Raw genomic sequence first — 25835 nt, forward strand, 5'->3', positions numbered from 1 at the left:
TGAAAACTACGACCGCACCAAGCCAAGCCAGCCACCAGGCACTACCTACTCCTCTTCAACGTACCAACAATACTACACCACAAACACCACATTGCCATTGAAGAACATACCACAAGCCATTGCAGAACAACACAATACTGCTGCAACTACCGTAAATATCACGACTGTTGAACTAAGAGTCACCACTCACACCACCAACAAACACCGACCACTATAGCTACCATTTGCACCACATCACTCCACACCACACCATACCGCCACCTAGATCCACACCATACTCACAACACCATACCATCGCGACGTTGCCATGACCAGCAAAAACTAAGCAGAGAAGAAGCACGCTCACAATTCCATTGTCGTCGTCGTAGTGAGCAGAGAAGAATCGGCTCTCATACCCCAGGCAAATGCCATGAATCGCCAGTGAAATTTCCAATCGCCTCAAGACTCAGCTGCTGCACTTCGCCCTGAGTGAGCAGTGGGCGGTGGTATGGTGTGGTCTCGGGCAACGATCGTCAATGTGAGTTCGACGATGGTCTCTGGTTGTGGGCTTGGTCTCCAATAGTGGATGGTGGCACTGGAGATGTAGGTTAACTAGAGAGAGTGAGGAGAGAAGATGCAGTAAAATTGAATTTTAGGGATGAAATATTTAGTATTAATATTATTATTTAAATTAATATCTAAATTCTGAATAAAAAACCTTCCCACCTGATTTTTGCATTGGGATCTTTAAATGTCTAGACTCTTGTATTTTCCACTTTTTTTAAGTTAAAGCCCAACTTGCTTTTGGTCTTCAAATTTTGCCTGAGAGATTCTTGAATCCTCTATTATCAAAAAGAAGAAAGGCAACGGAAAACAATATCTCGACAATTGGAATCCATGTGATTCCAAAGCATACCCATAGATTTTTTTTAGTTCTTTCATAAATTTTAAATGTATCATGTTATTGTTTTCGAGGTACTACAATATTATTTTCATTAATATTCTAGTTAGATTTTACTTGCTCCCTAAGAACATTATAATATTGATCTAACAAAATTATATTTTTACTTCTAAAGAGCATGAAATTATAATTTTCAATATTTCAGAAGAATATTGATCTATTATTTTTTAAGAGAATAATAAAAAAATATAATATGCTCTCGAAGTAGCACATGTTTAGAAAAATATTAAATGCTCCAGAAGAAACATAACATTACAATTTCAATATTTCAAGAAAAATATTAACACATTATTCCATAAGAAGCATATTTTATATTAAATTAGTATAGTCGAATGATAATTAATCGTTTCACTAAAACAAACACGATTATAATATTTAAATATTTTTGAAGAATATTGCTTAATCATTTGAATCAACTTATGCAAGTCAATAGTCTTTTAGAATATTATGTTGATTTTGAAGGGAGCACAATTCTGTATTTATGAATATTATTGAAGAATATTATGTGAATATTATTCAAAATCAACATATTTATAGACTTCAATAGAAATATTGTATTATTACTCTTGGAAGAGTATAAATTTAGAATCAATAATTTGGAATAATATTAGATTATTCTCTAATTATTGAGGAATTATTTTTTTATTCTTAAAAAAGTACAAATTATGACATTACAATATATAAAAAATATCGTATTATTGCCCCCAAAAGAGCATATATTTATAAGCTTTTAATTCTCGAATAATATCATATATTTCACCATACAAAGTAGTACCAATCTCAATAAATATCATAAGTTGAAGGGAAAATTGTAGCCACGATACCAAATATTTTACTTTTATGCAGACTTGACCTAAACATATTATTTGTATCACCCACGACAAAAATATTTCAAAAACTCGCACATAAAGTCCAAATGGTTGGAAACTGTTAGCTTGACTATTGGTTGACCAAAGAATTAAAATTTGACAATAATTTTGACTAAGTTCAAATTTCAAAAGGATAAAATGGTAACTTTACATTTTTCAAAACACAATTATAATATATTAATAATTAAATCCCAACATCTCCTTTTTCCCAAACCCTTTTATCCCAAAACCATTACCACCACCAGCAGCCGACGCCACCACACCCACCTAATGTTGGCACCACTGTCGTCACATAATAAAGGTCAACCTCCATCAAGAATATCAATTATATTGAGTCAAAAACTTCAACTAGAATCCCCAACTCTTCTTTTTTAGAATCATTTATCTAACCAAATCATAAAAGAAAGTCTAGAAATAAATTTGGGCATCTCACACATCCCTTGCCATTTTTGAATCGTCTTTCCTTTAACTTTTTCCCAAACTCAACATCTCACTTTGCAATAGAAGAGCACAAACAATAAGAATAAGATGCAAATACGCTGCCTAAAAAATGTTTACAAATTCCAAACACGGCCACCACCCATGGTTTGAAGTACGGGTATTTTTTGTTAGTAATATTGTTGACATTTGTTCTGAATTTACTTAAAATAATTAGATCTGGATCTTGAAATCATATCCGGTTTCACACATGCCCTTGCCATTTTTTAATCGTCTTTCCTTCAACTTTTTCCCAAACTCAACATCTCACTTTGCAATAGAAGAACACAAACAATAAGAATAAGATGCAAACACGCTGCCTAAAAAATGTTTACAAATTCCAAACACAGCCATCACCCATGGTTTGAAGTACGTGTATTTTTTGTTAGTAATATTGTTGACATTTGTTCTGAATTTACTTAAAATAATTAGATCTGGATCTTGAAATCATATCCGGTTTCGGATCTAATAACAGATTTAAAACCACTTGAATTTTCTTATAAGATTTTGTTTTTGTTAGTTGGGAAGGTGTAGATGGTTGCAATGGTAGTAGTTTTGTCATGTTTCACGATGGGTAGTTCTACTTTTTATGGTGTTGGCAATGGTGTGGGATGACGCTGGAGATGGCTATTGGCATTGGAGCAATGGTGAGGAAAATGGGGTTGGTTGGAGGCCATGCGAGGTGATATGTTGGTTAGTGCTATGATAGTGGTTGAATATTGGTGATGATGGTGCAAATCAACTTTATCTGATTTTAGATGTATTTTCATATATGTTGTTGGTTTTGGTGATTTTTGAGGAAAAGTGGCTCAGAATAGTGGGCGATTTTGGTAGTGGTGATGCTTCGTGGGAAGGGTTTTGGTGGGTGCCGATTTTGGTGTAGGTGGGGTGTGAGGGGGGTGAGTGGAGATAATGATAAATAGTATTTTTGTTTTTTTTTTTTTGATTTAATTATTAATATATTATAATTATTTTTTTAAATGTAAAGTTCATTTCATCATTTTAAAATTAGTCAAAATTACGGGGTAAATTAATAGTCAAACTAACAGTTTCCATTTATTTGGACTTCAGATATGAGTTTTTGAAAGGTTTGATATCATATGTGATACAAAATAAAATGTCTAAATCAAGTCTGCATAAAAGTGAAAGGTTTTGTGACATGATTGCAATTTTCCCTAAGTTGAAGTATATTTTTCCTTGTGTTCCATACACAATTATTTTGTTTAGCTTTCTTTGCGAAATTAATAAAATTTAATCATTTTAATGACAAGTAATTACGAATTGTTCATTTATAGCCTTAAAGAAATAAAAAAGAGGCTTTGACCATATGCAAATTCTATCAATCAACATGTATTGATTGTTATTGTTTTTTTATTAAATTATTATACTTGGTGCGAATGTTATGAATACATTCATAAAAATATAATTTGCTTAGGAAAGAAAGAAAAAAAAATAGGTCACGGCTTAAGATCAATATCCCTCATACTAAATCTGTATTGTTAAATGCGTGTTACAAATCCTACCAATTTCATGTATTATATAGATACATATATATGTTATGATGATACTTGTAAGTTTGTCATTCAATGTTTCTAATACAAGCTTAAATATTCTTGTTCACATTGAATCAGTTATACTAATTTTCAGCATTTTTTAGAATATGATATTTGAACAATGTGTTAAATATCACTATCACTATCACTATCACTGTCACTTCATCATCGTCACTACTCTAGTGAAGAGAGTATAGAGCCACCAATAGTCGACCACCAAGGTTTTAAAGGCTCAGCTTCACAAACCCAAATCAACACCTCAAACCAAACGACCCAAAAACACCTCAAAGCCTTCACCTACGGTTGCTAGAAGTTTACTCACTTAGAAAACCACCATTTAGTAATGTTAAAGCACCAAGAAGAAAGCTACAAAAGCAAGGTGAAGGGTAAAGCAAAAGATGGCAAAGAGAAAATCACAGAATCGCCCCACGAATACACGGTCTTATAGAGGCCGAAAATGAGCAAGAATATATGGGCATCAATTGGACAAAAAAGGTAAGTCCATTAGGTTACAATAAAATGGGTCATGGGCCTTTGATATCAAATGGGTTGTAGAGTGGGTCTTCAACAATACTAGTCATCCAAGTAGGTAAATAATCGGGCCATGAGCAACAAAACTTAATTTAGTCACTTCAAATGGTCCAATTAACTTTTGGGTCAAGTCGTTTTAATTTAGGTGTTGATATACCGCTCAGTCATTCGGTCAATGTCGACTGAAAAATTAAACCGGGTTAATATCATTGTCCAGGAGGTAATTTGACAACAATTTGCACAATAACCTCCACCTTGATGTCAAAGGATCTGCAAAGAAAACATATCAAAGTGGACCTATTTGAGTCCATAAATTACGAGAGATGCAAATTTGTTACTTTAAAGCCACTAATATTCACCCCAAAGGTTCGGCAAATATACCAATGCTCAGCCGCGAATGCAGATTGATATTAGGGGCAAAATTGTTCAAATTTTTCTGCGTAACCTGAAACACAAAATAAACAATATCAGTGCATTCAAAAGGTCAAACTAAACAAACTGTTTGAAAAAAAGCTCACTAGAAAACTCCTCCAGGCATGGTCGTTGGAGTCGTCATGCGCCCCACCATCGGAGGTGCCTCCATCTGCTGGTTATGGAACTGGGATCCGTTCATCCAATGGAGGTCTCATTTAACTTAATTAAAGAATTTCAGATTTAGGTTCAAGATGAAAATTGCGTCTCCTTTGAGATTTTGACCAAATTTTCAACCCCAATAGTCGACCACCAAAGTTTTACAGGCTCAGTTTTACAAATCAAAATCAACACCTCAAACCAAATGACCCTAGAACACTTCAAAGCCTGCACCTACAGTTGCTAGAAGTTTACTCACTTAGAAAACCACCACTAAGGAATGTTAAAGCACTAAAAAAATCCACAAAGGCAATGTGAAGGATGAAGCAGAATACGGCAAAGAGAAAACCACAGAATCGCCCCAAGAATACACGATCTTAAGGAGGTTGAAAATGAGCTGGAATATATGGGCATCAATTGGACAAAAAAGGTAAGCCCATTAGGTTACAATAATGGGTCATGGGCCCAATTGATATCAAATGGGTTGTAGAGTGGGTTTTCAACAATACTAGCCATCTAAATAGGTAAATAATCGGGCCATGAGCAACATAACTTAATTTAGTCGCTTCAAATGGTCCAATTAACTTTTTGGGTCGGGTTATTTTAATTTAAGTGTTGGTATACTGTTTAGTCATTTGGTAAATATCGACTGAAAAATTAAACCGGGTTAACATCATTGTACTGGAGGTCGTTTGACAACAATTTGTCCAATAACCTCCACCTTGATGTCAAAAGACCTGTAAAGAAAACATATCAGAGCGGACCTATCTGAGTCCATGAATTATGAAGATGTGAATTTGCTGCTTTTAGGGCCATCACTATTAGCCCTAAAGGTTCAGAAAATATACTAATGCAATCAATCACGAATGCAGATTGATATTCAGGGGCAAAATCGTTCAAGTTTTTCCTGCGTAACCTGAAACACAAAACAAACAATATTAGTGTGTTCACGAGGTCAAACTAAACAAACTGCCCAAAAAAAGCTCGTCAAAAAACTCCTCCACACGCTGTTACTAAAGCCGCCACGCACCCCACCATCGAAGGTACCTCCACTTGCTGGTTATGGGTTCGGCCTCCATTCGTCCAACGGAGGTCTCATTTGGCCGAAATTGAAGAATTTCAAATTCGGGCTCTAGATCACTAGATTATCAACCCCAAAACCACCAATAGTTGACCACCAAGGTTTTACATGCTCAGTTTCACAAACTCAAATCAACACCTCAAACCATACTACCCGAGAACACCTCAAAGCCTTCACCTATAGTTGCTAGAAGTTTACTTTCTTAGAGAACCACCACTAAGGAATGCTAAAGCACCAAGAAGAAAGTCACAAAGGCAAGGTGAAGGATGAAGCAAAAGACGGCTAAGAGAAATCCACAAAATCGCCCTAAGAATACACGATCCTATGGAGGCGGAAAATGAGCAAGAATACATGGGCATCAATTGGACAAAAAGGTAAGTCCATTAGGTTACAATAATGGGTCATAGGCCCAATTGATATCAAATGGGTTGTAGAGTGGGTCTCCAACAATACTAGCCATCGAAGTAGGTAAATAATCGGGCCATGAGTAACACAACTTAATTTAGTCGCTTCAACCAGTCCAATTAACTTTTTAGGTCGGGTCGTTTTAATTTAGATATTGATATACTGTTCAATCATTCGATCAATGCCAACTGAAAAATTAAACCGAATTGGCATCATTGCTCGGGAGGTGGTTTGACAACAATTTGTCCAACAGAAAGAATAGCCAAATCACTATACATTTATGCACATCCCTTTTCACACTTTAACTAACTGTGTGCTATTTATAAAATGGTTCAATATTATTCACCAATAAATATCCCTCTACTTTTCACTGAATCTCTCTTCTTTAGGTACCACCACTCCTTGTAACGACCACCTCTATTTATCTTTCTCTTTCTCTTTCTTCTCCAAACGAAAGCAAAGTAAACCCCTTTCTATCTACCGAAGAATTCGACAAAGTAGACACCTCCTTCTTCAACCTCTTTTAGAGAGAGAAATTCTTGAAAAAGCTAAAAAAAAATTTTATCCTTTTTGTATCATTTCATTCGTTTTTGGTTTCATTTTTGGATTTAGAGAAATTGGTTTTTTGTTTTTGGCAATGGTTACTCGAAAATTTCCTCTTATTGATTTTGGTAAATATAGGGATTTATGAATTATGTAGCTTGAATTTTATAGATGGTGATGTTTTGAATTCCCTTTTAGTACTGCTTTTTTTTTTTTTCCCAATTTTTTGAAATTTACAAAAAATAAAGACTTTATAGGTGTCTCTAATTTGACTTCTCCGAGATGAAAAGCTATCTTTTTGTATGTTTGGTGATGATTAGGAATGAGACCATTATTTGAAAAAATATATATATATTCTTCAACAGTGATTTGACATATTTTCAATCACATATTCTTCAATAAAATAATATTACACGTAAATTCAAAACTTCTCCTTATTTTTTAACCACATATTTCTCATTAATTTACTATTCAAAAATGTATTCTTATGAACAAGGGCTAAAAGAATTGCAGTTGTTTAAGAAACATATGCAATATATATATTTTGACCTGAAAAATTCTGACTTCTTAAAACAAGTATACCAACATATTATAGAATTGGAGTCTAAAAATTGATTTCGTAAACTTGTTAAATATTAAATAAATTACTCCAATACAATACATGCACAAATTGACAAGGGCACAATAGGTTATTGTCAAAAGATTCTTTCATTGTATGCATTTGAATCTTCATCTTGTGACCATTCTTTCCCATTAATTTTTTATTTTCCTATAACATTTTTTATGCACATATTTGTTCATCTGTTGCATTTGAAACATAGAACTTCTTTCTATTGATGTTATTCAGTTATATTCCATAATTTATTTCAGTTTATGATGTTTATTAGTCATGTAATTATTCAATTTCGCTTTAGGAAGTATTTGGCTTCACAAACTTTGATTTGTCCTCAAATTTCCGTTAGTTTGATACATGATAGTGCCATTTTTAGTATTTATTATGGCATAATATTGATGATAAGAAGTTTTGCTTCATATAGCATTTTGTTTTCTACTCAAAGTTTCTTCAGCTTTTTCAAATGTGTTTTTCATTTAATATTTAGCCATTAGTTTGCTTCACAATTGCTCTTGGTATCAATGAAAAGGTTCAGTTGGGGAACATAACTGTTGATATGGTATACTTTCTCATGTTTCCCCTCTACTCTGGCTAATAAAATGGATAATGGAAATACATCTGCACTTTTGTCATGTGTTTAACAAAAATAGATAATGGAGGCATTGATTGCTCTACGTATGTACTTTCTGAAGTGTTCTTGGTGGAATGAGAAGAATGACACGTTTATTAAGAAAACCTCATTACTTGATGCAGAAGACGTATGCATCCCTGGTGTCACTTTGAACTTTTGATGAGATAATTGTGCAGTTAGTGGAGACACATGTCATACAGAATTGTTGTAAGTATTAAAACTGAGTTTATGTAATATTTACTTTCATTTTTTTATTATTATTATTTTTTTTGTTTCCTCAATTTTCTCTTAGGGAATTCTCCTCCAGGATTTGTCCATTCCTGAATACAAGGAGGTATTACCTACAACAAAGCTTGGTGGAGAAACAATACCTCAGGGCCTGTAAGTATTATGTCCTAGGTCCAATCAATTTTGGACATAAATACTTTTGATATATATTTAATGCAATTTAATGACAGATCTATTATTTAATTAATAGACAATTAAATAAATAATAGAGTCCGTAGATTCAAATATTCGTAATTTGTTAATCACAAGGAGTTGTGATTGTGAGATACAAATTACATCTGATTGAATCTTAAATCATCCATGGTCGTAAGTAATAACGAGATACGGATATCGTTATTACGGATAGATCATCACGTGTGGCATTTCTTACTTATGAAGGAAGTAGTTGATCTCACAAGCTAAAGTGTGGTGACACTTAAATGAACACGTTGATGTTTTGTTATAGAACAAAACATTTGAGACCCGCCGAGAGATTCCACATGGATAACTATCTGAGTGTCGGTGGTTAATCTTTAACGTTCAGTAGTGGAGTTGGTCCTTTGACTTGAGGTCGTCATGATACCTTATATGAGGAAAGTCATACTTTGACTTTGTTGGATGTTGCTCTACAAAGGGTTGCTAATACGACATCGTTCGAGTACGTCAAAAATCATATGAAGGTTGTGATTGACCAATAAAGGATTCGTCACTTTTAGATAGTAGGAGATTATGATCTGCATTTCATTCAATTAAGTCGATGATGAAATCCTTGGTCAAGATGTACTCATAAGTCGAAAATGAGTTTTCGACTTATATTGACTTAATAGTGGAGTGAAAGATATGATCGATGATCGAGATTGACACACTTTCATATCTCGTAATTGATCGAATCATATTGACGAAGGGATTATAGTTTCACGGTAAAACGAACGAGTTTGGTTTTGTCACACCACATTACATTTTTCGTCACATGTATTGCCCTGACACATTGCTAGATGTCAATCAGGAATGGCGAGTGTGAATTGACGATAAATTAAAAGGGTGTTTTAATTTATCAATTTTGATTAGATCAAAATAATATTTTCACGTCGCTAGGTATCGTGATCAGAAACCTAATAGGTCGCACATAAAAGAGAATTGGAAGATTGCAAATTGCCAATTGGTTAATTTAACAATCGTTGAATAAATTAATTAATTGAATTTTTTTATTTATATTCCCGAATTAATTAATTTACAGACCGGGTTTACTTAAATGGATTAATTAAATATTGGACCGGACAGGGTCGAGCCCGTTTGGATTTATATAAATATATGGTTAGGGTTTGAGGTCCATATGGTTTTAATTATTCTTGCCGGCACAAGAGAGAAAACACTCTTGGCCCAGTTTATGGGTTCCAAGGCTAGCACTACACCCAAAGAACGTATAGTGAGCATCAAGCAGGGAAAAAGTGAATCCCTCAAAAGCTATCTGAGTAGGTTCAACAAGCAATCCATGGAAGTAGAAAACATATCTGACGGTGCAGTACTCATGGCCGTATTAGCAAGACTAAGACCCAAAACGAGATTCTGGTGGTCAATACACGAGGACGGTCCAAGGACTTATCACGAGTTCTTGAATCGAGCTGACATAAGCGCTGAAGAAGCAATCTCTGACCAAGAGGAAGCAAGACTCGAAATTGACCTCAGTGATATGGTAAAAGAAAAAAAAACCAAGCCGCATTCCCCAACCAAAAAGAAAGAAGGACAGGAGAGAAAGAGAATGTCCCAGGGCTCAACCATACAAGTTCCTAGAATACCACCCACTTAAATCCTCCTTGGAAGAGGTATTCACGCAAGCCAATACGAAAGACGCATTTCACAAACCTATAGTCCTAAAGGACGGACAGGCCGGATAACGCCATGGAGGATACTGCCGATATCACAGGACGATGGGCCATGACATTGATAACTATCGGGACTTAAAAGAAAAAGTTGAATCCTTAATTCGAAGAGGTCAGTTACAGGAGTTTGTTGCCAAGCCAAAAGAAGCAGATCGACCTACAACGCAGCAGCCACTGCTACAGGGGGCTCCCACACGAGCCCAACAAGCAATCCCTAACCATAACCCACCCCCACATGCCGAAATCAAAATGATGGTGGGCGAAAATCAGTATATTGAAGGACCCAAAAGGGCCAGGCGAAGGCAAGCTCGAAGTGCAAAAATCGTGCCGAACTACTGGAATCAAACCCTAAGACCAGCATAGACCCTGAATTGTTCTGGTTCACGGAAGAAGATTCTAAAGGAATCCTTCAAGACCAGAGTGACGCCCAGGTGGTCACAATGATGGTTGCCGTAGTAAAAGTCCACCGCACTCTAGTGGACAATGGAAGTTCGGCCAACATATTGTACTCACGAACCTTGAGGCAGCTGGAAATATCAGTCCGCTACCTCCAACCATATCCAAGGAAGCTACAGGGATTTTCTAGGGATCCTATCGAAGCCCTAGGTCAGATCGTCCCTATTGTGGAGCTGGGCGAAGCTCCTAGCCAAAGAAGAATCCTAGCGGATTTTGTGATGGTCGATTTACCATCCAATTACAATGCAATATTGGGACGGCCCATTTTGCACGAACTAAAGTCTACCACGTCAATTTATCATTATTGCGTGAAATTTTCCGCCCCTTACGAGACTGGAATTATCCAAGGGGATTAAGCCACTGCAAGGGCCTGCAACGTCGATCTGCCAAGGCCACAAATCAACATGCTAAGGAGTAGGACGAACACACAAGCCCAGGAAGCCAGACCAAAGAGACCAATCGTTGCAGATCTCTCCGAGATCGGCATAACGAAAAAGAATCTAAAAAAGCCACAAATGAGCAATTATCCTTTGACGAGAAGGAGGCGGACCCACATCTTTACCACGGAATTATGGTAATCTCGTTGCCTGTGGTCGGGGTAACCATCCCCAAAGTCTTGTGGATACAGGAAGTTCTCTGAACATCCTATTTAGCCACACCCTTAAATGGATGGGTATCCCTGCTAACTTTCTTCGACCATACCCAAATATGGTCCTAGGATTAAGCGGAGCCTTGACTTCTGCTAAAAGATTAATCAAACTCAAAGTTGAGTCTAGATTAGTACCTTGGCGGTTGAAGACGAACACCAAGTTCATGGTGCTCGACACCTCTTCCCCTTATGACATTGTGATGGGACAGCCCCTACTCTTCAGCCTGAGAGCAGCTGTTTCCCTGTATCACTCTTCTATCAAGTTCCCCACACCTCATGGTGTGGGAGAAATCAAAGGAAACAGGGAGCTCGCTGAAAGATGTCAATGGAAAACCTGTGCCAGCCATCAACGCAACTCCCCGGGAGTACATATGGCAAACATATGGGAATCCGAACTCATTCCCTTAGACCCACGGACCAGGATCAAAGGCGAAGAACCCGTTGAAGAACTAGAAGGAGTTCGAGTCTGTGCCAAGGACCAAACAAAGGAACTCAAAGTCGGGTGCGAATTCCAGCCCTCCACCCGAAGCATGATTGTGGCTTTCCTTAAATAGAACCTCTATGTCTTCGCCTAGGATCATAGTGACATGAGAGGAATAGATCCTAATATTGCACGCCACAAATTACAGGTGGATCCTTCAGTTCGGCCAAAGTAGCAAAAACGACGACCTCTGAACCCTGAAAGATATGAAGCACTCAACAAAGAAGTGCAAAAGCTATTGAACAACGATTTCCTCCGTGAAGCAAAATACCCGAAGTGGGTCAAGAATCCGGTCCTTGTGAAAAAGCACAACAGAGACTGGAGGGTATGCATAGATTTCACCGATCTCAGCAGCATGCCCCAAAAATAGCTTTTCATTGTCGAGAATAGATCAAATGGTGGACGCCACCGTCGGACATAAGCTACTCAGTTTCATGGACGCGTATTTCGGATACAAGCAGATACCGATGTACGGCCCAGATCAAGAACCTACCTCGTTTGTAACTGATCGAGGTCTTTACTGCTACAAAGTAATGCCATTCGGTCTCAAAAATACTGGCGCCACCTACCAGCGACTTGTGAATTCCATGTTTTCCCAGTAGATCGAAAAGACAATGGAAGTGTATGTTGACGATATGCTGGTCAAAAGCGTCAAGGCCAAGGACTACTGTCAACACCTAACCGAAATGTTTGATATACTGAGGAAGTATGGAATGAAGTTGAACCCGAGGAAATGTGCTTTCGGTGTCAGTTCTGGAAGATTCCTAGGTTACATTGTAAACAACCGAGGAATCGAGGCAAACCCTGAAAAAATACAAGCTATCATCCAAATGAAGCCTCCAACTAAACCCAGAGAGGTACAAAGTTTAACCGGAAGGGTTGCCGCCCTCAGTTGATTCGTCTCCAAATTTACGGACCACTGCAAACCCTTCTTCGACACGTTACGAGGAGGAAAGAAGTTTGAATGGACCAAAGAATGCCAGGACGCGTTTAACGAGCTAAAGAGACAACTAGCCCAACCTCCAGTGCTTTCAAAACCTAAGGCAGGCGAGGCCCTGAAGGTATATTTATCTGTTTCAGAGCATGCCATTAGTGCCGTTCTAACCCGAGAAGAAAATGGCTTTCAACATCTGATTTATTACGTAAGCAAAGTGCTTCACGAAACTGAGCTCAGATATTTGGCTGCTGAAAAATTGGCATTCACCCTGCTCATGGCAGCGCAAAAACTGAGGCCATATTTCTTGGAACACCTCATTGAGGTCCTTACCAACTCTCCATTGAGGCAAACGCTACAAAGGCCCGACACCTCTGGACGGATGGTAAAACGGGCAGTAGAACTCGGATAATTTGACATCAAATACACGCCTCGTTCTTCCATAAAGGGCCAGGCACTCGTCGACTTTGTCTCTGAGTTCTGCAACGTCCCAATTGAAGAACAACAGAAAGAAACCCCTTGGAAACTTTATGTCGACGGTTTATCCACCGAAGAATGATCTGGAGCCGGTGTCGTATTAATCAGCCCTGATCACTGCATATTCTGCAAAGCCTTGCCATATGACTTCAAAGCCTCAAATAATGAGGCTGAATACAAAGCTCTTATTGCTGGAGCAAGGATGGCCTCAGGACTAGGAATCTCCGACCTAATCCTACACAGCGACTTCCAACTAGTCATGAATAAGGTCAACGGTGTATATATGGCGAAAGAAGACAGGATGGACAACTACGTACAAGTTGTGAAAAAAGAACTTGAAAGGTTCAACACCACTCAAGTCAAACAAATTTCCCAATCTCAAAACAATCACGCTGATGCACTGGCCTGCCTAGCCACTAGTGAGGGAATCGAGGAGTTCGATAGCATCCCCATGGGAAGAATATCCCTACCGTCCACCGAGCTGGATAAAGTGGTCCTTATGATGATAGACCTCAAACCAATTTGGCAGGACGAGATCATTGCTTACCTGAAAATTGAAAAATATCACGAAAACTCTGTAGAGGCTAGAAAGCTCCGAACAAGGTTGACTAGGTATACTCTCATTGATAATATACTATATAAACGGGAATATTCTACGCCCTTGTTAAGGTGCTTGAATGAAGAGGAAACTCAGCCTGCAGGACGTTCACGAAGGAATATGTGGAAACCATTTCGATGGACTCTCACTAGCCCACAAGATCATACGACAAGGATACTTTTAGCCTACAATAAGACGAGATTCCCTTGAATTTGTCAAAAGATGCGATAAGTACTAACGCCTCCCCCCCATCATAAATACTCCACCGTGGGGACTAAACCCAGAACAGCACCTTGGCCCTTTGCAAAATAGGGAGTCAACCTAATTGGACCCATGCCCATTAGAAAAGGAGGGGTAAAATTCGCTATCGTCGTAGTGGATTATTTCACTAAATGGGCCGAGGCAGAGCCCTTTGCCACCATCACCGAACAGAAAACAACCAACTTTTTGTGGAAATCAGTGATCTGCAGGTTCGGCATACCTCACTCCAGTGTTACGGATAATGGAAAACAGTTCGACAACGCACGACTTTTAGATTTTTGCGAAGAGCTCGGCATCAAGAAACATTTCTCATCACCAAACCATCCACATGCAAACGGCCAAGTCGAAGCCATTAACAAGATTATTAAGCGTATATTGAAAGCAAAACTCGACTTGTTTAAAGGAGGATGGGCCGAAGACTCCCCAGTGTGTTATGGTCTTATCGTACTACTACAAGGACAAGCACATGAGAAACCCCGTTCTCGCTGGCTTTTGGCATAGAGGTCGTGATCCCACTAGAAATCAACATTCCTTCGCTGCGCATAGCTGATTATGACGAAGAAAGGAACTACATAGCTCTTCGCACGGAACTTAACCTAACTGAGAAAAAAAGGAACAATGCCAAACTCAAGAATGTCGTTTACAAACAGCGAAACGTCAAGTACTATAATAAAAAAGTACGAAAAAGAGAATTTGAGATAGGATCCCTCGTCTTACGGAAGGTATTTCTCCTTACAAGAGAGATCGACAGTGGATGCTTAGGTCCAAATTGGGAAGGTCCCTATCTGATAACGAAGGTCCTGCTAAAAGGAGCATATGAACTGGAAGACTTGGGGGTAGATCCTTATCCCATCCTTGGAATGTCGAACACCTTAAGCAGTACTATCAGTGAACGGAAAAAGCCCCCTTGTAATGTCAATCACATCAATAAAAAGGGTTTTCTATTTTTTGAACATTTTACTCAGAAATCTGTCAGAATCTTATAAAGTCCTATTCCATACGCAGCCCGATCTAAGGTCGTATGTGCTGTGACACTTAGTGGAAAATTACTCCTAAGGAATCTCATAAAGTCCTGCTCCATATGCAGGCCGATCTAAGGTCGTATGTGCTGCGGTACTTAATGGAAAATTCCTTCTAAAGAATCTTATAAAGCCCTGCTCCATACGCAGGCTGATCTAAGGTCGTATATGCTGCGACACTTAGTGGAAAATTCTTCCTAAGGAATCTCATAAAGCCATGCTCCATACGCAGGCCGATCTAAGGTCGTATGTGCTGCAACACTTAGTGAAAAATTCCTCCTAAGGAATCTATAAAGCCCTGCTCTACATGCAGGACGAGCTAAGGCCGTACGTGGTACTACACTTAGTAAAAATGCCCAACTAAGTAAAATTCATTCAAGGTAATTCTACATGCTATTGTAACGCTCTTACAAAGTCCGTGAGATATTTTTCAAAAAAAAATAATAATAAAAATCGTACTGAGCATAAAGGATTATCCATTCCAAACAAAATGTCATAAACAATTATCCATTCCAAACAAAATTTCATAAACAGTCAAAACAAAGTTCACTCGTAAGCCAAAAACATATTGACAAAACTAAAATACCAAAAATCAAAGTTTTTAATCGCCTAAGGTCTTAGGGGGTTGGGGTAGTATCTTCAACATCCTAAGCTGTCGGTAATACTCGAACTCCAGCAGACTCAAACAACCTCCGCAACTCCTCCTTCTGCCCCTCCAATGCCTCATCCAGAAAGGCCACATCAAAATTAGGCCTCTCCTTCCTGATGTGCCCCACCAACTCCTCCAGTGCTATCACGTAGACATCCTGGGCTACGACGTCAAACTCAGAGGACTCCTTCCAGGCTTCCACCGCTCTGTCAATCTTGTCCTCAGCCTCTTCAGCCCTTTTGGTGGCCTGCCTTGCCCTTTCGTTGGTCTCTTGTACCTTCTGGATGGCTTCTCTGACTTTGTCGCGCTCCTCTTCTACCCTAGCTCTGACCTCTTCCTCCGAGGCCCTCAATGCCTTGATCTCCTCCATCAATCTCTCCTCGACATCGAGCCTAGAGTTCAGCTCGATCCCTATCTGGTTCAGCTTCTTTTCATACTCCTTCTCCCTCAGAGCGAACTGGGCCTTTTAGCCTCCATGTTGTTGTAAAGATTCAAGACCTGATCCTTCACCTCTATGAGTTTGTCTAGCTCGGACTTCACCTGTTTTTCAAAAATCAAAATCAAGTAAGTCATTAAAATAGTTATAAAATTAATCAAAAATCAAGTAAGAGGTATACCTTATCCGCCACTGCCATCATGTATAAAACTGATCGGTGGCCATGAAGCTGAGCAGTGACCAAGGCCTCACCAATGGGCATCTCATTTAGATAGCCCTGCTCTCTCTTACCCCAGCTCCGGGTAAGTAGATTGGTCGACTCCCTCAAAGGTGAAGTGAGCGCGGCAGTCATTCCCCTGGAAAGAAAAGGAGCTCGGAGATAGTCTAAAAGTATTTCTGGTCTATGTCCCACCAAACTTTCCCAGCTTGGCCTCTGTAAATCTAGGCATCGATCCTGCAAGTTCGCAGAACTGGTCCCGACAGCAAAAGGGGCACTTGAGGATGGCAATGAAGGAGACAGCAGGGTCGGGCTCGGCAAAGGCACTGCCTTAGGAATTCTCAGTGATGTCGGGGGCGCAGATCAGTTCCTTTTCAATGGAACCTCCTCCTCCACCTCTTTAGAACGGCTTTCCATCCGTTCTGGGACTTCTCTCTTCTTTCCCTTGGTCGCAGTCGCCGCCTTTGCTGCCTTGTAGCCCCGCATCTCGTCCTGATGATTTGAGAAAGCAGTGAAACGCTCAATGAATATGAATATACATAAAGAAATCATAACCGCGAATGAAGGTCTAAATATTACCTGAACTGGATGGAGTCGAACTTGAAGCTCGTACTTGCAACAATCCGGCCCGGTATAAGTTCGAATCTGAGATTACAAACTTACAGGACGTTTGCTTTTTAGGTAATGATCTTATTACCCCAACTCGTCTCTATGTATCTTTTGTTAACATCTCCTTCTTGTAATCTGCACAAAAGAAAAAAAAATACCAAGGTCAGTACTTCGTCAACATACGCCTTTGCTAAAAGACTAAAACCCAAAAAGATACTTACATAACGAATGATAGAGCCTGGGAACCACGTCCTCCTTATTCACCTCGGTAGAATGAAATTGACACTCCCCTGATACATAGAACCACTCCTCCTTCCATTTCTTAATTGAGGAATGGGTGTCTAGCACTAGAGAACCTCCCGTCCTGGGCCTAACGCTTGTGCACCACTAGCCCGAGTTCTTCCCATCCTCCTTAAAAGTAAACAGAGAATCGAATTGCTGGACACTTGGCTCGGGATTCCCCATTTGGTTCCACAGAATAAGGGTGGCTATTAAGGTTCACCACCCGTTAAGGCATAGCTGCGTAGGAGCTAAGCCCCAGGAAGAAAGGAATTTACAAATCACCCTAGGAAAAGGAAACCCAAGACCGGCTTGAAGGATAGCCGAGTTCAAAGTAACACAGCCCTCAGGAGGAGTGTCAGCTCGGTCAGATGGCTCTGGCATTATCATAACTACCGAACTAGGGATGACGTATTTAGCTTGCCAGCTGGCTAACACATCCCCTGTCACAACCGACCTATAAGAACTCGCCCCCACTCCCCGGAATTACACTTCTCAACATCCTTACTGGATCTACCTGCCCCCTTGGAACCCTCACATCCTAAGTCCATGACAGGACGCCCTAAGTCAGTCGGCTTAATTACGGAAATAGGAATGGGGATAAAAACTTCCCTACAACTAGAAGACAAACTCGTCGAGAAGAAGATTGACTCTTCCTGCTGGTTGCCCCAGGAATGAACTCTAGACTCGTCCGAACTCATGTATAAACTAGGAAACAAAGCACAAACTGAAATGAGGCAGCAGATAAGAACATAAGGATAACTGGAAAACGAACTAAGAAAACGACCTCACTCGAATACGGAAATACGAACTCAGGAAATCGCCCAAATATTTGAGAAAGTAATACCAGCGAAATAGGAGTAGAAATGACTGACCAAAAAGGGATTTAAAGAAAGTGAAGATGAGAGTGCGCAATCTGAGCCGTTCATCCAGAAATGGAAGGAAAATATAAACGGTTCAAAAGTCTAAGAGACAAAACGACGTAGTTTTAGCCAAGCTTACTGAAGAAGCTACTTATAAATGGCGTACAGCTCATCCACCTCAAGAGATGACACTTGTCACAACAATAAATGTACTTCTTGGAGAAAGCATCACTGAGGTCAGCCCCCCCAAGGTAGAGCTGACCTGGGAGATAACTGTTGACATCCGAATTCCGATCTAGTATAAATAGTTCGCTAACCCCACCTCAGTTAAACATAAGTTCGGTCCACACCCCCAGGTCGGAGTTATCTCCCATTATCTTAGAAAAATATCATGATTACCCCTTATCACATTACCCTATCAATCAGATACACTTGCCATAGGTGACGTCATCGCCGCCCGGAACAACCAATTCCAATTTCTCAAACTCCAGCCCCTTACAGGTCATCATTACCTGGGTAATATATTGACACATGACCACCGACCTCATCGACCAATCACAGGAGAATTTGTCGACCCGAGTTCCGAGCTCAGCACTGTTGCTGATTTGACTGAATTTTGGCTGAAATTATGTATAAATAGTTGAATAGGACTCTTGTAAAGGCAGAGCGAATTCATATAACGACTTATGGCACAATTACACGAAAATGACACCTTTGTGGTCTTTTTAAAGCATAAATCGTCTTTTTTTCTTAAAGTTGGTTCAAAATTATTCTTGCTAATTTTGACATCAACAAATATAATGACTTTCGCTTTTATCAACTCAATATCATATAATCTACATGATTTTAACTGTTCTTTGTCTCATGATCAACATTTTTGTCTTACATGCGTTAAGAAATTCAATTCTTGAGAGCAATGCGTTGGAAACAAATCAAAATGTAAGAGAAATCAACAAAATGACACAGGTATCGTTACTGAAAAGAAAAACCCTTATGTCGTTTTATTTGTTAACACGATTATAAGTTGTGATGGGGCATTCCTGTCCCGAAAATCAATAAATTGAACTCATTTAAATTGTAAGACGGATATGTTATTTACAAAATTTAAGAGATATGCTCATTACTTATATTCTAATGAATCAGTAGAATGACATGTGTTTTCACCAACTCAATATCAATAATCTATGTGATTTTAATAGTTCTTTGTCACATAATCAATATTTCTACCTTACGTACGGTAGGTGGTCCAATGCTTGAGGGTGTTGCATTGAAAACAAATCAAAATATAGGAGAAATCAACTTGATAAAACAAGTGCCGTTATTAAGAAGAATCATCCATTTGTACCCAGGTGCTAATTTTTGAAAGGTTTGACACTCTGAGTGGTACAAAGTGAAGGTTAAGATAAAGTCAACAAAAAATCGAAAGGTTTGGGATCGCTATTGCAATTATCCCTTTTCTTTATCTTCCTTCAAAAGTGAATCTTTGTTCTTTATGCCAATTTTTTTTTTCAATTAAAATTATAAGCACGATCAGCAGTAACCAATAAGAAATTATAATCAGAATTTCAATAAAAATATAATTCAAATATATCAAGTACTTATCTCATCTAATTTCAATTCAATGTAAAAAAGAAAAAGAATCGCAGGAGAGTTCAAAGAAAAAATGACTCATTATTATAAGTAATAATACCTTTTGAGTAAAACTTGAAACTTTTCATAATTTCAAAATATTGAATATATTGATGATTAAATAAGTTGGTAATTGTGTAAATTTGAAATTCTGATATGTGAAAAAGAGGGAGAATTAAAAATTTTGAAATATATATATATTTTTTCTAGTTTTAAAGTTTTTTTTTTTTTTTTAAATGTTTGATCCCGGTTAAACCTTGGTTAACTGTGGTTGACTGTGGCAAACAGTAGATTTCAAGTGATCGCCTGTCACCCGGTTTGCAAACCGTAGTCAACCTCCTCCTCCTCCTTATTATTATTATTATTATTATTATTATTATTATTATTATTATTTTGAGTTAGGATGATAACCTAAAAAATAATTAAAAAATAAAAACAAATACTTTTTTTTAGCTAAACAATAATTAAATATGTCAAAATACCAAATACAACTATATTATTTATAAGTATGCAATAACAAAAATTCTTTAGAAAAATGGATTTCTTCCGATTAAGCCTCTGTTTGACAACTATTATTTCAAAACTCTTTATTTAATATACCCATTTTTAATCATACATTCAAATAATAAAATATTTTATACATAAATTCAAAAAAAATTTCTACTTTTTAACCACACATTATTCAAAAATTTATTATTCAAAACTTTATTTTTGTCAAATAATAGCCATCAAATAGGGACTAAGTTCTTGATTTATAGCCTTAAGATCGACTGCTGCTCAAGTGCTTCATGTCAATTTATACATGGCTCAGAGGTCATGCTTAGTATGATTTTATATCAATATGCATTCATTCTCCAAATTTTTACTTTGTCCTTTTCCAAGTACTTTTATCACCCGATTCGAACTCAACAATGTAAACCACAATATCCTCAAATGGTTTAATAACAAACTCAAATTTTCAGCAAACAATACAATCGAGTGTTGCATGCCAATTTTATTTTCTTTGAATGCTACTAATTCTTTTCTTGATCAAAAATAAATTATTTAAAGTTTGATCGTAAATAAATTATTCCAAACAAAGAAAAATGAGACATTATGCTAAAATATAATAACAAATAAAGAATAATTAGGAGGTTAAAATGATCTTTTTACACCGAAATCTAATCATGAACATTTGGACCTAGAAGTCGAATATTCGACTTGCTAACAATGTACCCATGTCCCATGATCTATTCTATTCACCCAAAATCTCTTCCAAGAACTTGATAATTACTTAAAGACACTGTCCCGAAAGCAACAAAGAATAAAATTCCAAATGTCAAACAGTCATATATGGCCTTTTCTTATTAAAATATGAATATCTAAGTGTGAAATTGTAGGTCACGTTGGCCTCTAGGAGTTAGTGAAAAAGGTTTTTAAACTCAAGAAATTCTAAAACCAACAAAGGATAAACTCCAAACACAAACCAATGGTAGTGCAAACAGAACATTTTTGTCCATATCAAACTTATTCATTAACTAAAATACAAACCAAACTCTCACACCAAATGAATCAAACAATTGATCCCAAACAAAATTGCCTCAACTCATTTTTTTAGGACATAGAACATTGATTACTTGAGGACAAATGAGTACAAGACAAATTATATGTGCATGTACATCCTATAAAGCAGATGAATTTCTAAAGTAGCTAGGTAGCTCAAGAAAACTTTCTAATTTTTTGGTTTAAATTTATTCTTATTATTTTATTTTTTTTTAAAATTTAACATCGACACCTTTACAAGTCATTTTTTCTCTCACCTTTACATGCACCTCTCTTATGTCTCAACCTTCAGTTCTATGCTCCCCTCAGTCCATTGTTATTTTGTAACTCAAAAAATGCATGAATAGCTTTTGGGAAATTGCTAGGGAGGCTCCTGAATGGCATGGAGACAAGGACACAACTAGAGGGAGGGAGGGAGGGAGAATCATTTCATTGAATATTGTTATTATTACTATTGTTATTCTATTTCTAAGTTGATCATTCTAAGGCAATTTATTCAAATTACCTTAAATATATGAGTATTATATAAATTTTATCGTAATATGATACAAGAAAATCATAAATCTCGCTCTGGTTCAAAGCTCATTTATAATATAGCAAGAACTCAAGCCTCTAACTTTTTGCACAAAATTTCCTTACGCAACCCAACCCAACCCAACCCCACCCCACCTTCTCAATACTCATATAATATGTCTAACTATCAGAAGCTCCATTTGACTTTTGAATAGAAAAGCAACAGACACATATTCCTACCAATTGTTGAAACCAAGAAGTAAATGAAAAAAAGAACCCACTAAATTAATACAAACAAGCCTATGAAGTGAGAAATTTTCAAACTTTAACCTATTTTTTACTATTATTGGCATTACCAAGTTCAACCAAGGATTAAAGAATCTCAAATGTTCACACGACCATAAAAAAATAATTTGCTTTATTGGAACAATAAAGTTGGCATTCTTGGAAATTTCTTTGGTTCCAAAGTAATGTCCACCGTCTAGACCACGCTGTCTTACTTCCACATAGCACCAAATGTGACATTGCACGATATTTCATAGCCCACTTAGCACGTAGTCTATTACTTACATAATAAATATTGGGACAATATAAATGTACTATGCATTAAAGGATCATTTGACATCGAAACATAGAAATAATAAATAAATTATTAAAGAGAAGTTTTAGTCAATATCAATACTATATACGATTTTAGAGAATCAAAATCGTTGAGAGACGGACATGTGTCTACGCTTGAGTTGTGGAGAGATAATTGAGATAAGGCCACCTAGAGGAGGTCGCATCTTCGATCTATAAATCATCTCATCGTACGGTCTCCGATAGAACTTCAAATACGGGATAAACGATTCACGGCATTTGGTGACTTTGTTGACTTGGCAATCCTTTTTGAAGAATAAGGCCGATGATTGAAGGAATGAGGGTCCTGGAGTCCTTGGATGGTTGATCATCGATGAATCCATTTTTTGTGTTTTTTGTGGCAATGGGGTTGATGGGAAGAAGCCTTTCTTGATTGTGCGCAGGTTTCCATGTGATGATCTAGCAGAGGGCGATGCAAAGGAGTGGGATCTTGCATTGAGAGGTGAGATGGTAGGGCCCAATAGGGCTTCTGACGAGGTTTTGGAGCCCACTTTAGATCCTGATGTGTCTGTAAATGAGAGATGCCAAGGTTTGAGTGAATCGTTGTGGTGCGAAACAGTGAAGGAAAATCTCGAAGAGGAACATGAGCCAATTTTGGCCGACCCAGGCACATTTGATGGATCAAATCGGAGGGATGCTGCCCTTGGATACGATGTGAAGTCATCAAACTCCAAAGACTCTTCGAAGTCTAGTGATGAAATCACCATAGTAAATGGTGAAAGCTCAACGAATGGCTTTACTCCCTACACGCAAAACGTCACAACAATGTAAGAGTTCACTAGTGCATCAAGAATTTTATCACCTTACAATGTAGCAATTTTTATAGGACCAATAATTAAAATAAATATTTTCATGCTAACTATGTACATTATGCAATAATGAACAATATTGTAATGCTGTAGTCTTTACTGTTGTCCAATTAAATTAAAGCTACTTATCATAGTAAAAACACGGTGTCGAAAATATGCATCTTGTACCAAAAGAATTTGGTAAATGAGTTGAAAATTGTAGAGTGAATACCTTCCAAAGATAAGAGAAAAGAGATGGTGGATCAATGACAAAGGCCTTGTGAAGCCTTCCCGGGTAATAGTCCCCTATGATCTTCAGTGTTGCCAGCAACATGTTCATAAAAGCTGGTGCTGACCTGAAAACGCCTGCATTTTCCAAGTCAACACACCCACAAATTATTTCTCAAAAACAATTATTTGCTTTTACAATTAAACAAATCAAGAAAATTTAAATCTCTGACCCCCTTTTCTGTAATTTATTCTAGTTGGCCTTCTGACAGAAGAAAAAGGAAGAGGAGAATTATGATCACTTTTACATTACATACTTATAGCTAGATTAATCATATTTCGATATTTATTTTATCCGTTCAGCAAGACTTATTTCGAAAAAAAGCCTAGTTAGAAAAAAATAAATAATGAATTCTTGAGCCCTACCACCACCTAACATCAAGTGCACTCCGGGCAATGTCTGAAAAAAAATTCACTCTTTCACTCCTTTCCGACAGTACACTGGCATGCACAAGAAACATTATCCTAGTTTGATTAGTCAATTAATTACTTATTAATTAAGTGATTAGGCGTGACTTTGGACATTTAACAAGAATGTACATTAATTGCCACTTTTACTAACAGAGAAAGCTGTGTTCTGATTTGGTTTGACAGAGTGTTTTTGAAATGACATTGTACTCTGATGCTAGTTACAAACTCTCATTTTACCCAAAAAATAAATTAAAAAAGAATTTATAAAAGGGTTTGTACAGTCAGTTTTCTTTAAAAAAAATAAAATAATAATAATAATAATAATAAAATCTTACTTGCATCGAATAGAAGAACAAATTGTTCAACATTTTTCGACATTGTCTGAGTAGCCACTTCTAGCGTAAACACCAGCAACCGAGTAAACCTGCCAAATTTTCACCAAAAAAAGTAATTATCGTACAGGATTAAGAAAAAAGTTGCATTAGCATTAATATCTACAAATGGATATAACAATGTACTTACTGTTTCTGTGAATGAAATTTCAGGTAATCTTGCTTTATGCGGAAAATCTGTAAGTAGGAAGGACAAAAAAAGAAATATAAATTATTTGCTTAAAGAAAAAACTAATTAAAAGCAAAATCTAGAGAAAAAAAGTGGGAAAAAATTAAATTAACTACCATAACGGGTCTTGATTCACCGTCATGACCAGCAACATAAGCCAGGCCATCAGCAAGCTCAGCAGAGAATTCATCCGCAATTAAATGGTCTGAAATCAAGCATAAATAAACAGTGAAAAAAAAATCAAAATCTTTTGTTCTTTTGGGATGATCTACTTTAATCGTAACCAGATTCTTGAGTACTTTAATGAGCAGGGCTTATATTTGAAAATATAAAAAAGCAAGATTCTGACTTGAGACTGTAAAAACAAGAAGAAGAAGACACAGACCAGTGCCGATGGAGTCTCTCCAAGAAAGACAATTTCTCAGCTGCTTCGCAGCTTTCTTCACGGTGTCGTTTTTGGCTTTCAGAAACCGCTCTACGCAAGCTTTGTTACAGAACTTCTCCTGTCAACAATGGAAAAATATTCAATTACAATTACACACAAAGAAAATGCACTGAATCATTTGAAAATGCTATTTTTTCAAAGAAAGTAAAGAATGTTTCAACATGAAAATGTAAAGTAGAGTTAGTCAGAACTCAGAATCTTTATCTACTGGAAAATGGGTATTGGCCAGAAGCAAAAACAAGAAACAACTGGGATATGGAACTGTACATGTGAAAGTGATGGATTGATTCAAACCTGTTTGACAGTGAGGGGAGCTTGTTTTCTGAGAAGATCAACTACTGTTTGAGCTTTCTCTTTCTGATCTATCTTTCCCATTCTCAACAAGACAGACAACCACAAACTCCCAAGAAAACACAAAGATACCACTCTTCTTCTTCACGCAACCTCTAATGTTTAAACTAGTTTGTAGAGAGAGAGAGAGAGTGTGTGTGTGAGTGTGATAGTGTGCGTGTATTTACTATTTATAACAATGATGGAAGCCGTTAATGGTGACGGTCATAAGTCAACAGTTCTTACGACGGCTAGAAAGCGATGCCTAACGGAAAACGTCGCCCACCTCTCATTATGGCTTTTTTCCACTTTTGGTCCTCTTCTTTCATTAAACACATTTAGCCTCATTTTGGGAAGAATTTAACCACTGTTTGGTACAAACTAAGCCCATATTTGGTTTC

General features: G+C 37.4%; 2 protein-coding genes across 2 annotated transcripts; one reads left to right on the forward strand and one right to left on the reverse strand.

Moving 5' to 3' along the window:
• Positions 1–14288: 14288 nt before the first annotated feature.
• LOC111368969 (uncharacterized protein K02A2.6-like) lies at positions 14289–15313 on the forward strand. The gene is made up of 3 exons (XM_022990460.1): positions 14289–14694; positions 14736–15125; positions 15222–15313. The coding sequence occupies exons 1-3, from the start codon at positions 14289–14291 to the stop codon at positions 15311–15313; spliced, it is 888 nt and encodes a 295-aa protein (XP_022846228.1).
• Positions 15314–22373: 7060 nt separating this feature from the next.
• LOC111369426 lies at positions 22374–25574 on the reverse strand. Its single transcript, XM_022990937.1, has 7 exons — positions 25399–25574; positions 25045–25162; positions 24776–24864; positions 24621–24667; positions 24434–24522; positions 23632–23765; positions 22374–23354 (listed from the first exon to the last, which is right to left on the reverse strand). The coding sequence occupies exons 1-7, from the start codon at positions 25477–25479 to the stop codon at positions 22674–22676; spliced, it is 1239 nt and encodes a 412-aa protein (XP_022846705.1). The 5' UTR covers positions 25480–25574; the 3' UTR covers positions 22374–22673.
• Positions 25575–25835: the final 261 nt, after the last annotated feature.

The sequence above is a fragment of the Olea europaea genome, chromosome 20 (genome assembly GCF_002742605.1).
Source record: "Olea europaea var. sylvestris chromosome 20, O_europaea_v1, whole genome shotgun sequence".
NCBI classification, from domain to species: Eukaryota; Viridiplantae; Streptophyta; class Magnoliopsida; order Lamiales; family Oleaceae; genus Olea; species Olea europaea.

Coding starts and splice junctions, on each gene's coding strand:
- LOC111368969 (XM_022990460.1), top strand. CDS start 14,289: ATGCCCATTAGAAAAGGAGGGGTAAAATTCGCTATCGTCGTAGTGGAT. Junction 14,695..14,735: donor ACAAGCACATGAGAAACCCC/GTTCTCGCTGGC, acceptor TGATCCCACTAG/AAATCAACATTCCTTCGCTG. Junction 15,126..15,221: donor TGAACGGAAAAAGCCCCCTT/GTAATGTCAATC, acceptor TTCCATACGCAG/CCCGATCTAAGGTCGTATGT.
- LOC111369426 (XM_022990937.1), bottom strand. CDS start 25,479: ATGGGAAAGATAGATCAGAAAGAGAAAGCTCAAACAGTAGTTGATCTT. Junction 25,163..25,398: donor CTCCCCTCACTGTCAAACAG/GTTTGAATCAAT, acceptor CATTGTTGACAG/GAGAAGTTCTGTAACAAAGC. Junction 23,766..24,433: donor TGTTCTTCTATTCGATGCAA/GTAAGATTTTAT, acceptor TGGAAAATGCAG/GCGTTTTCAGGTCAGCACCA.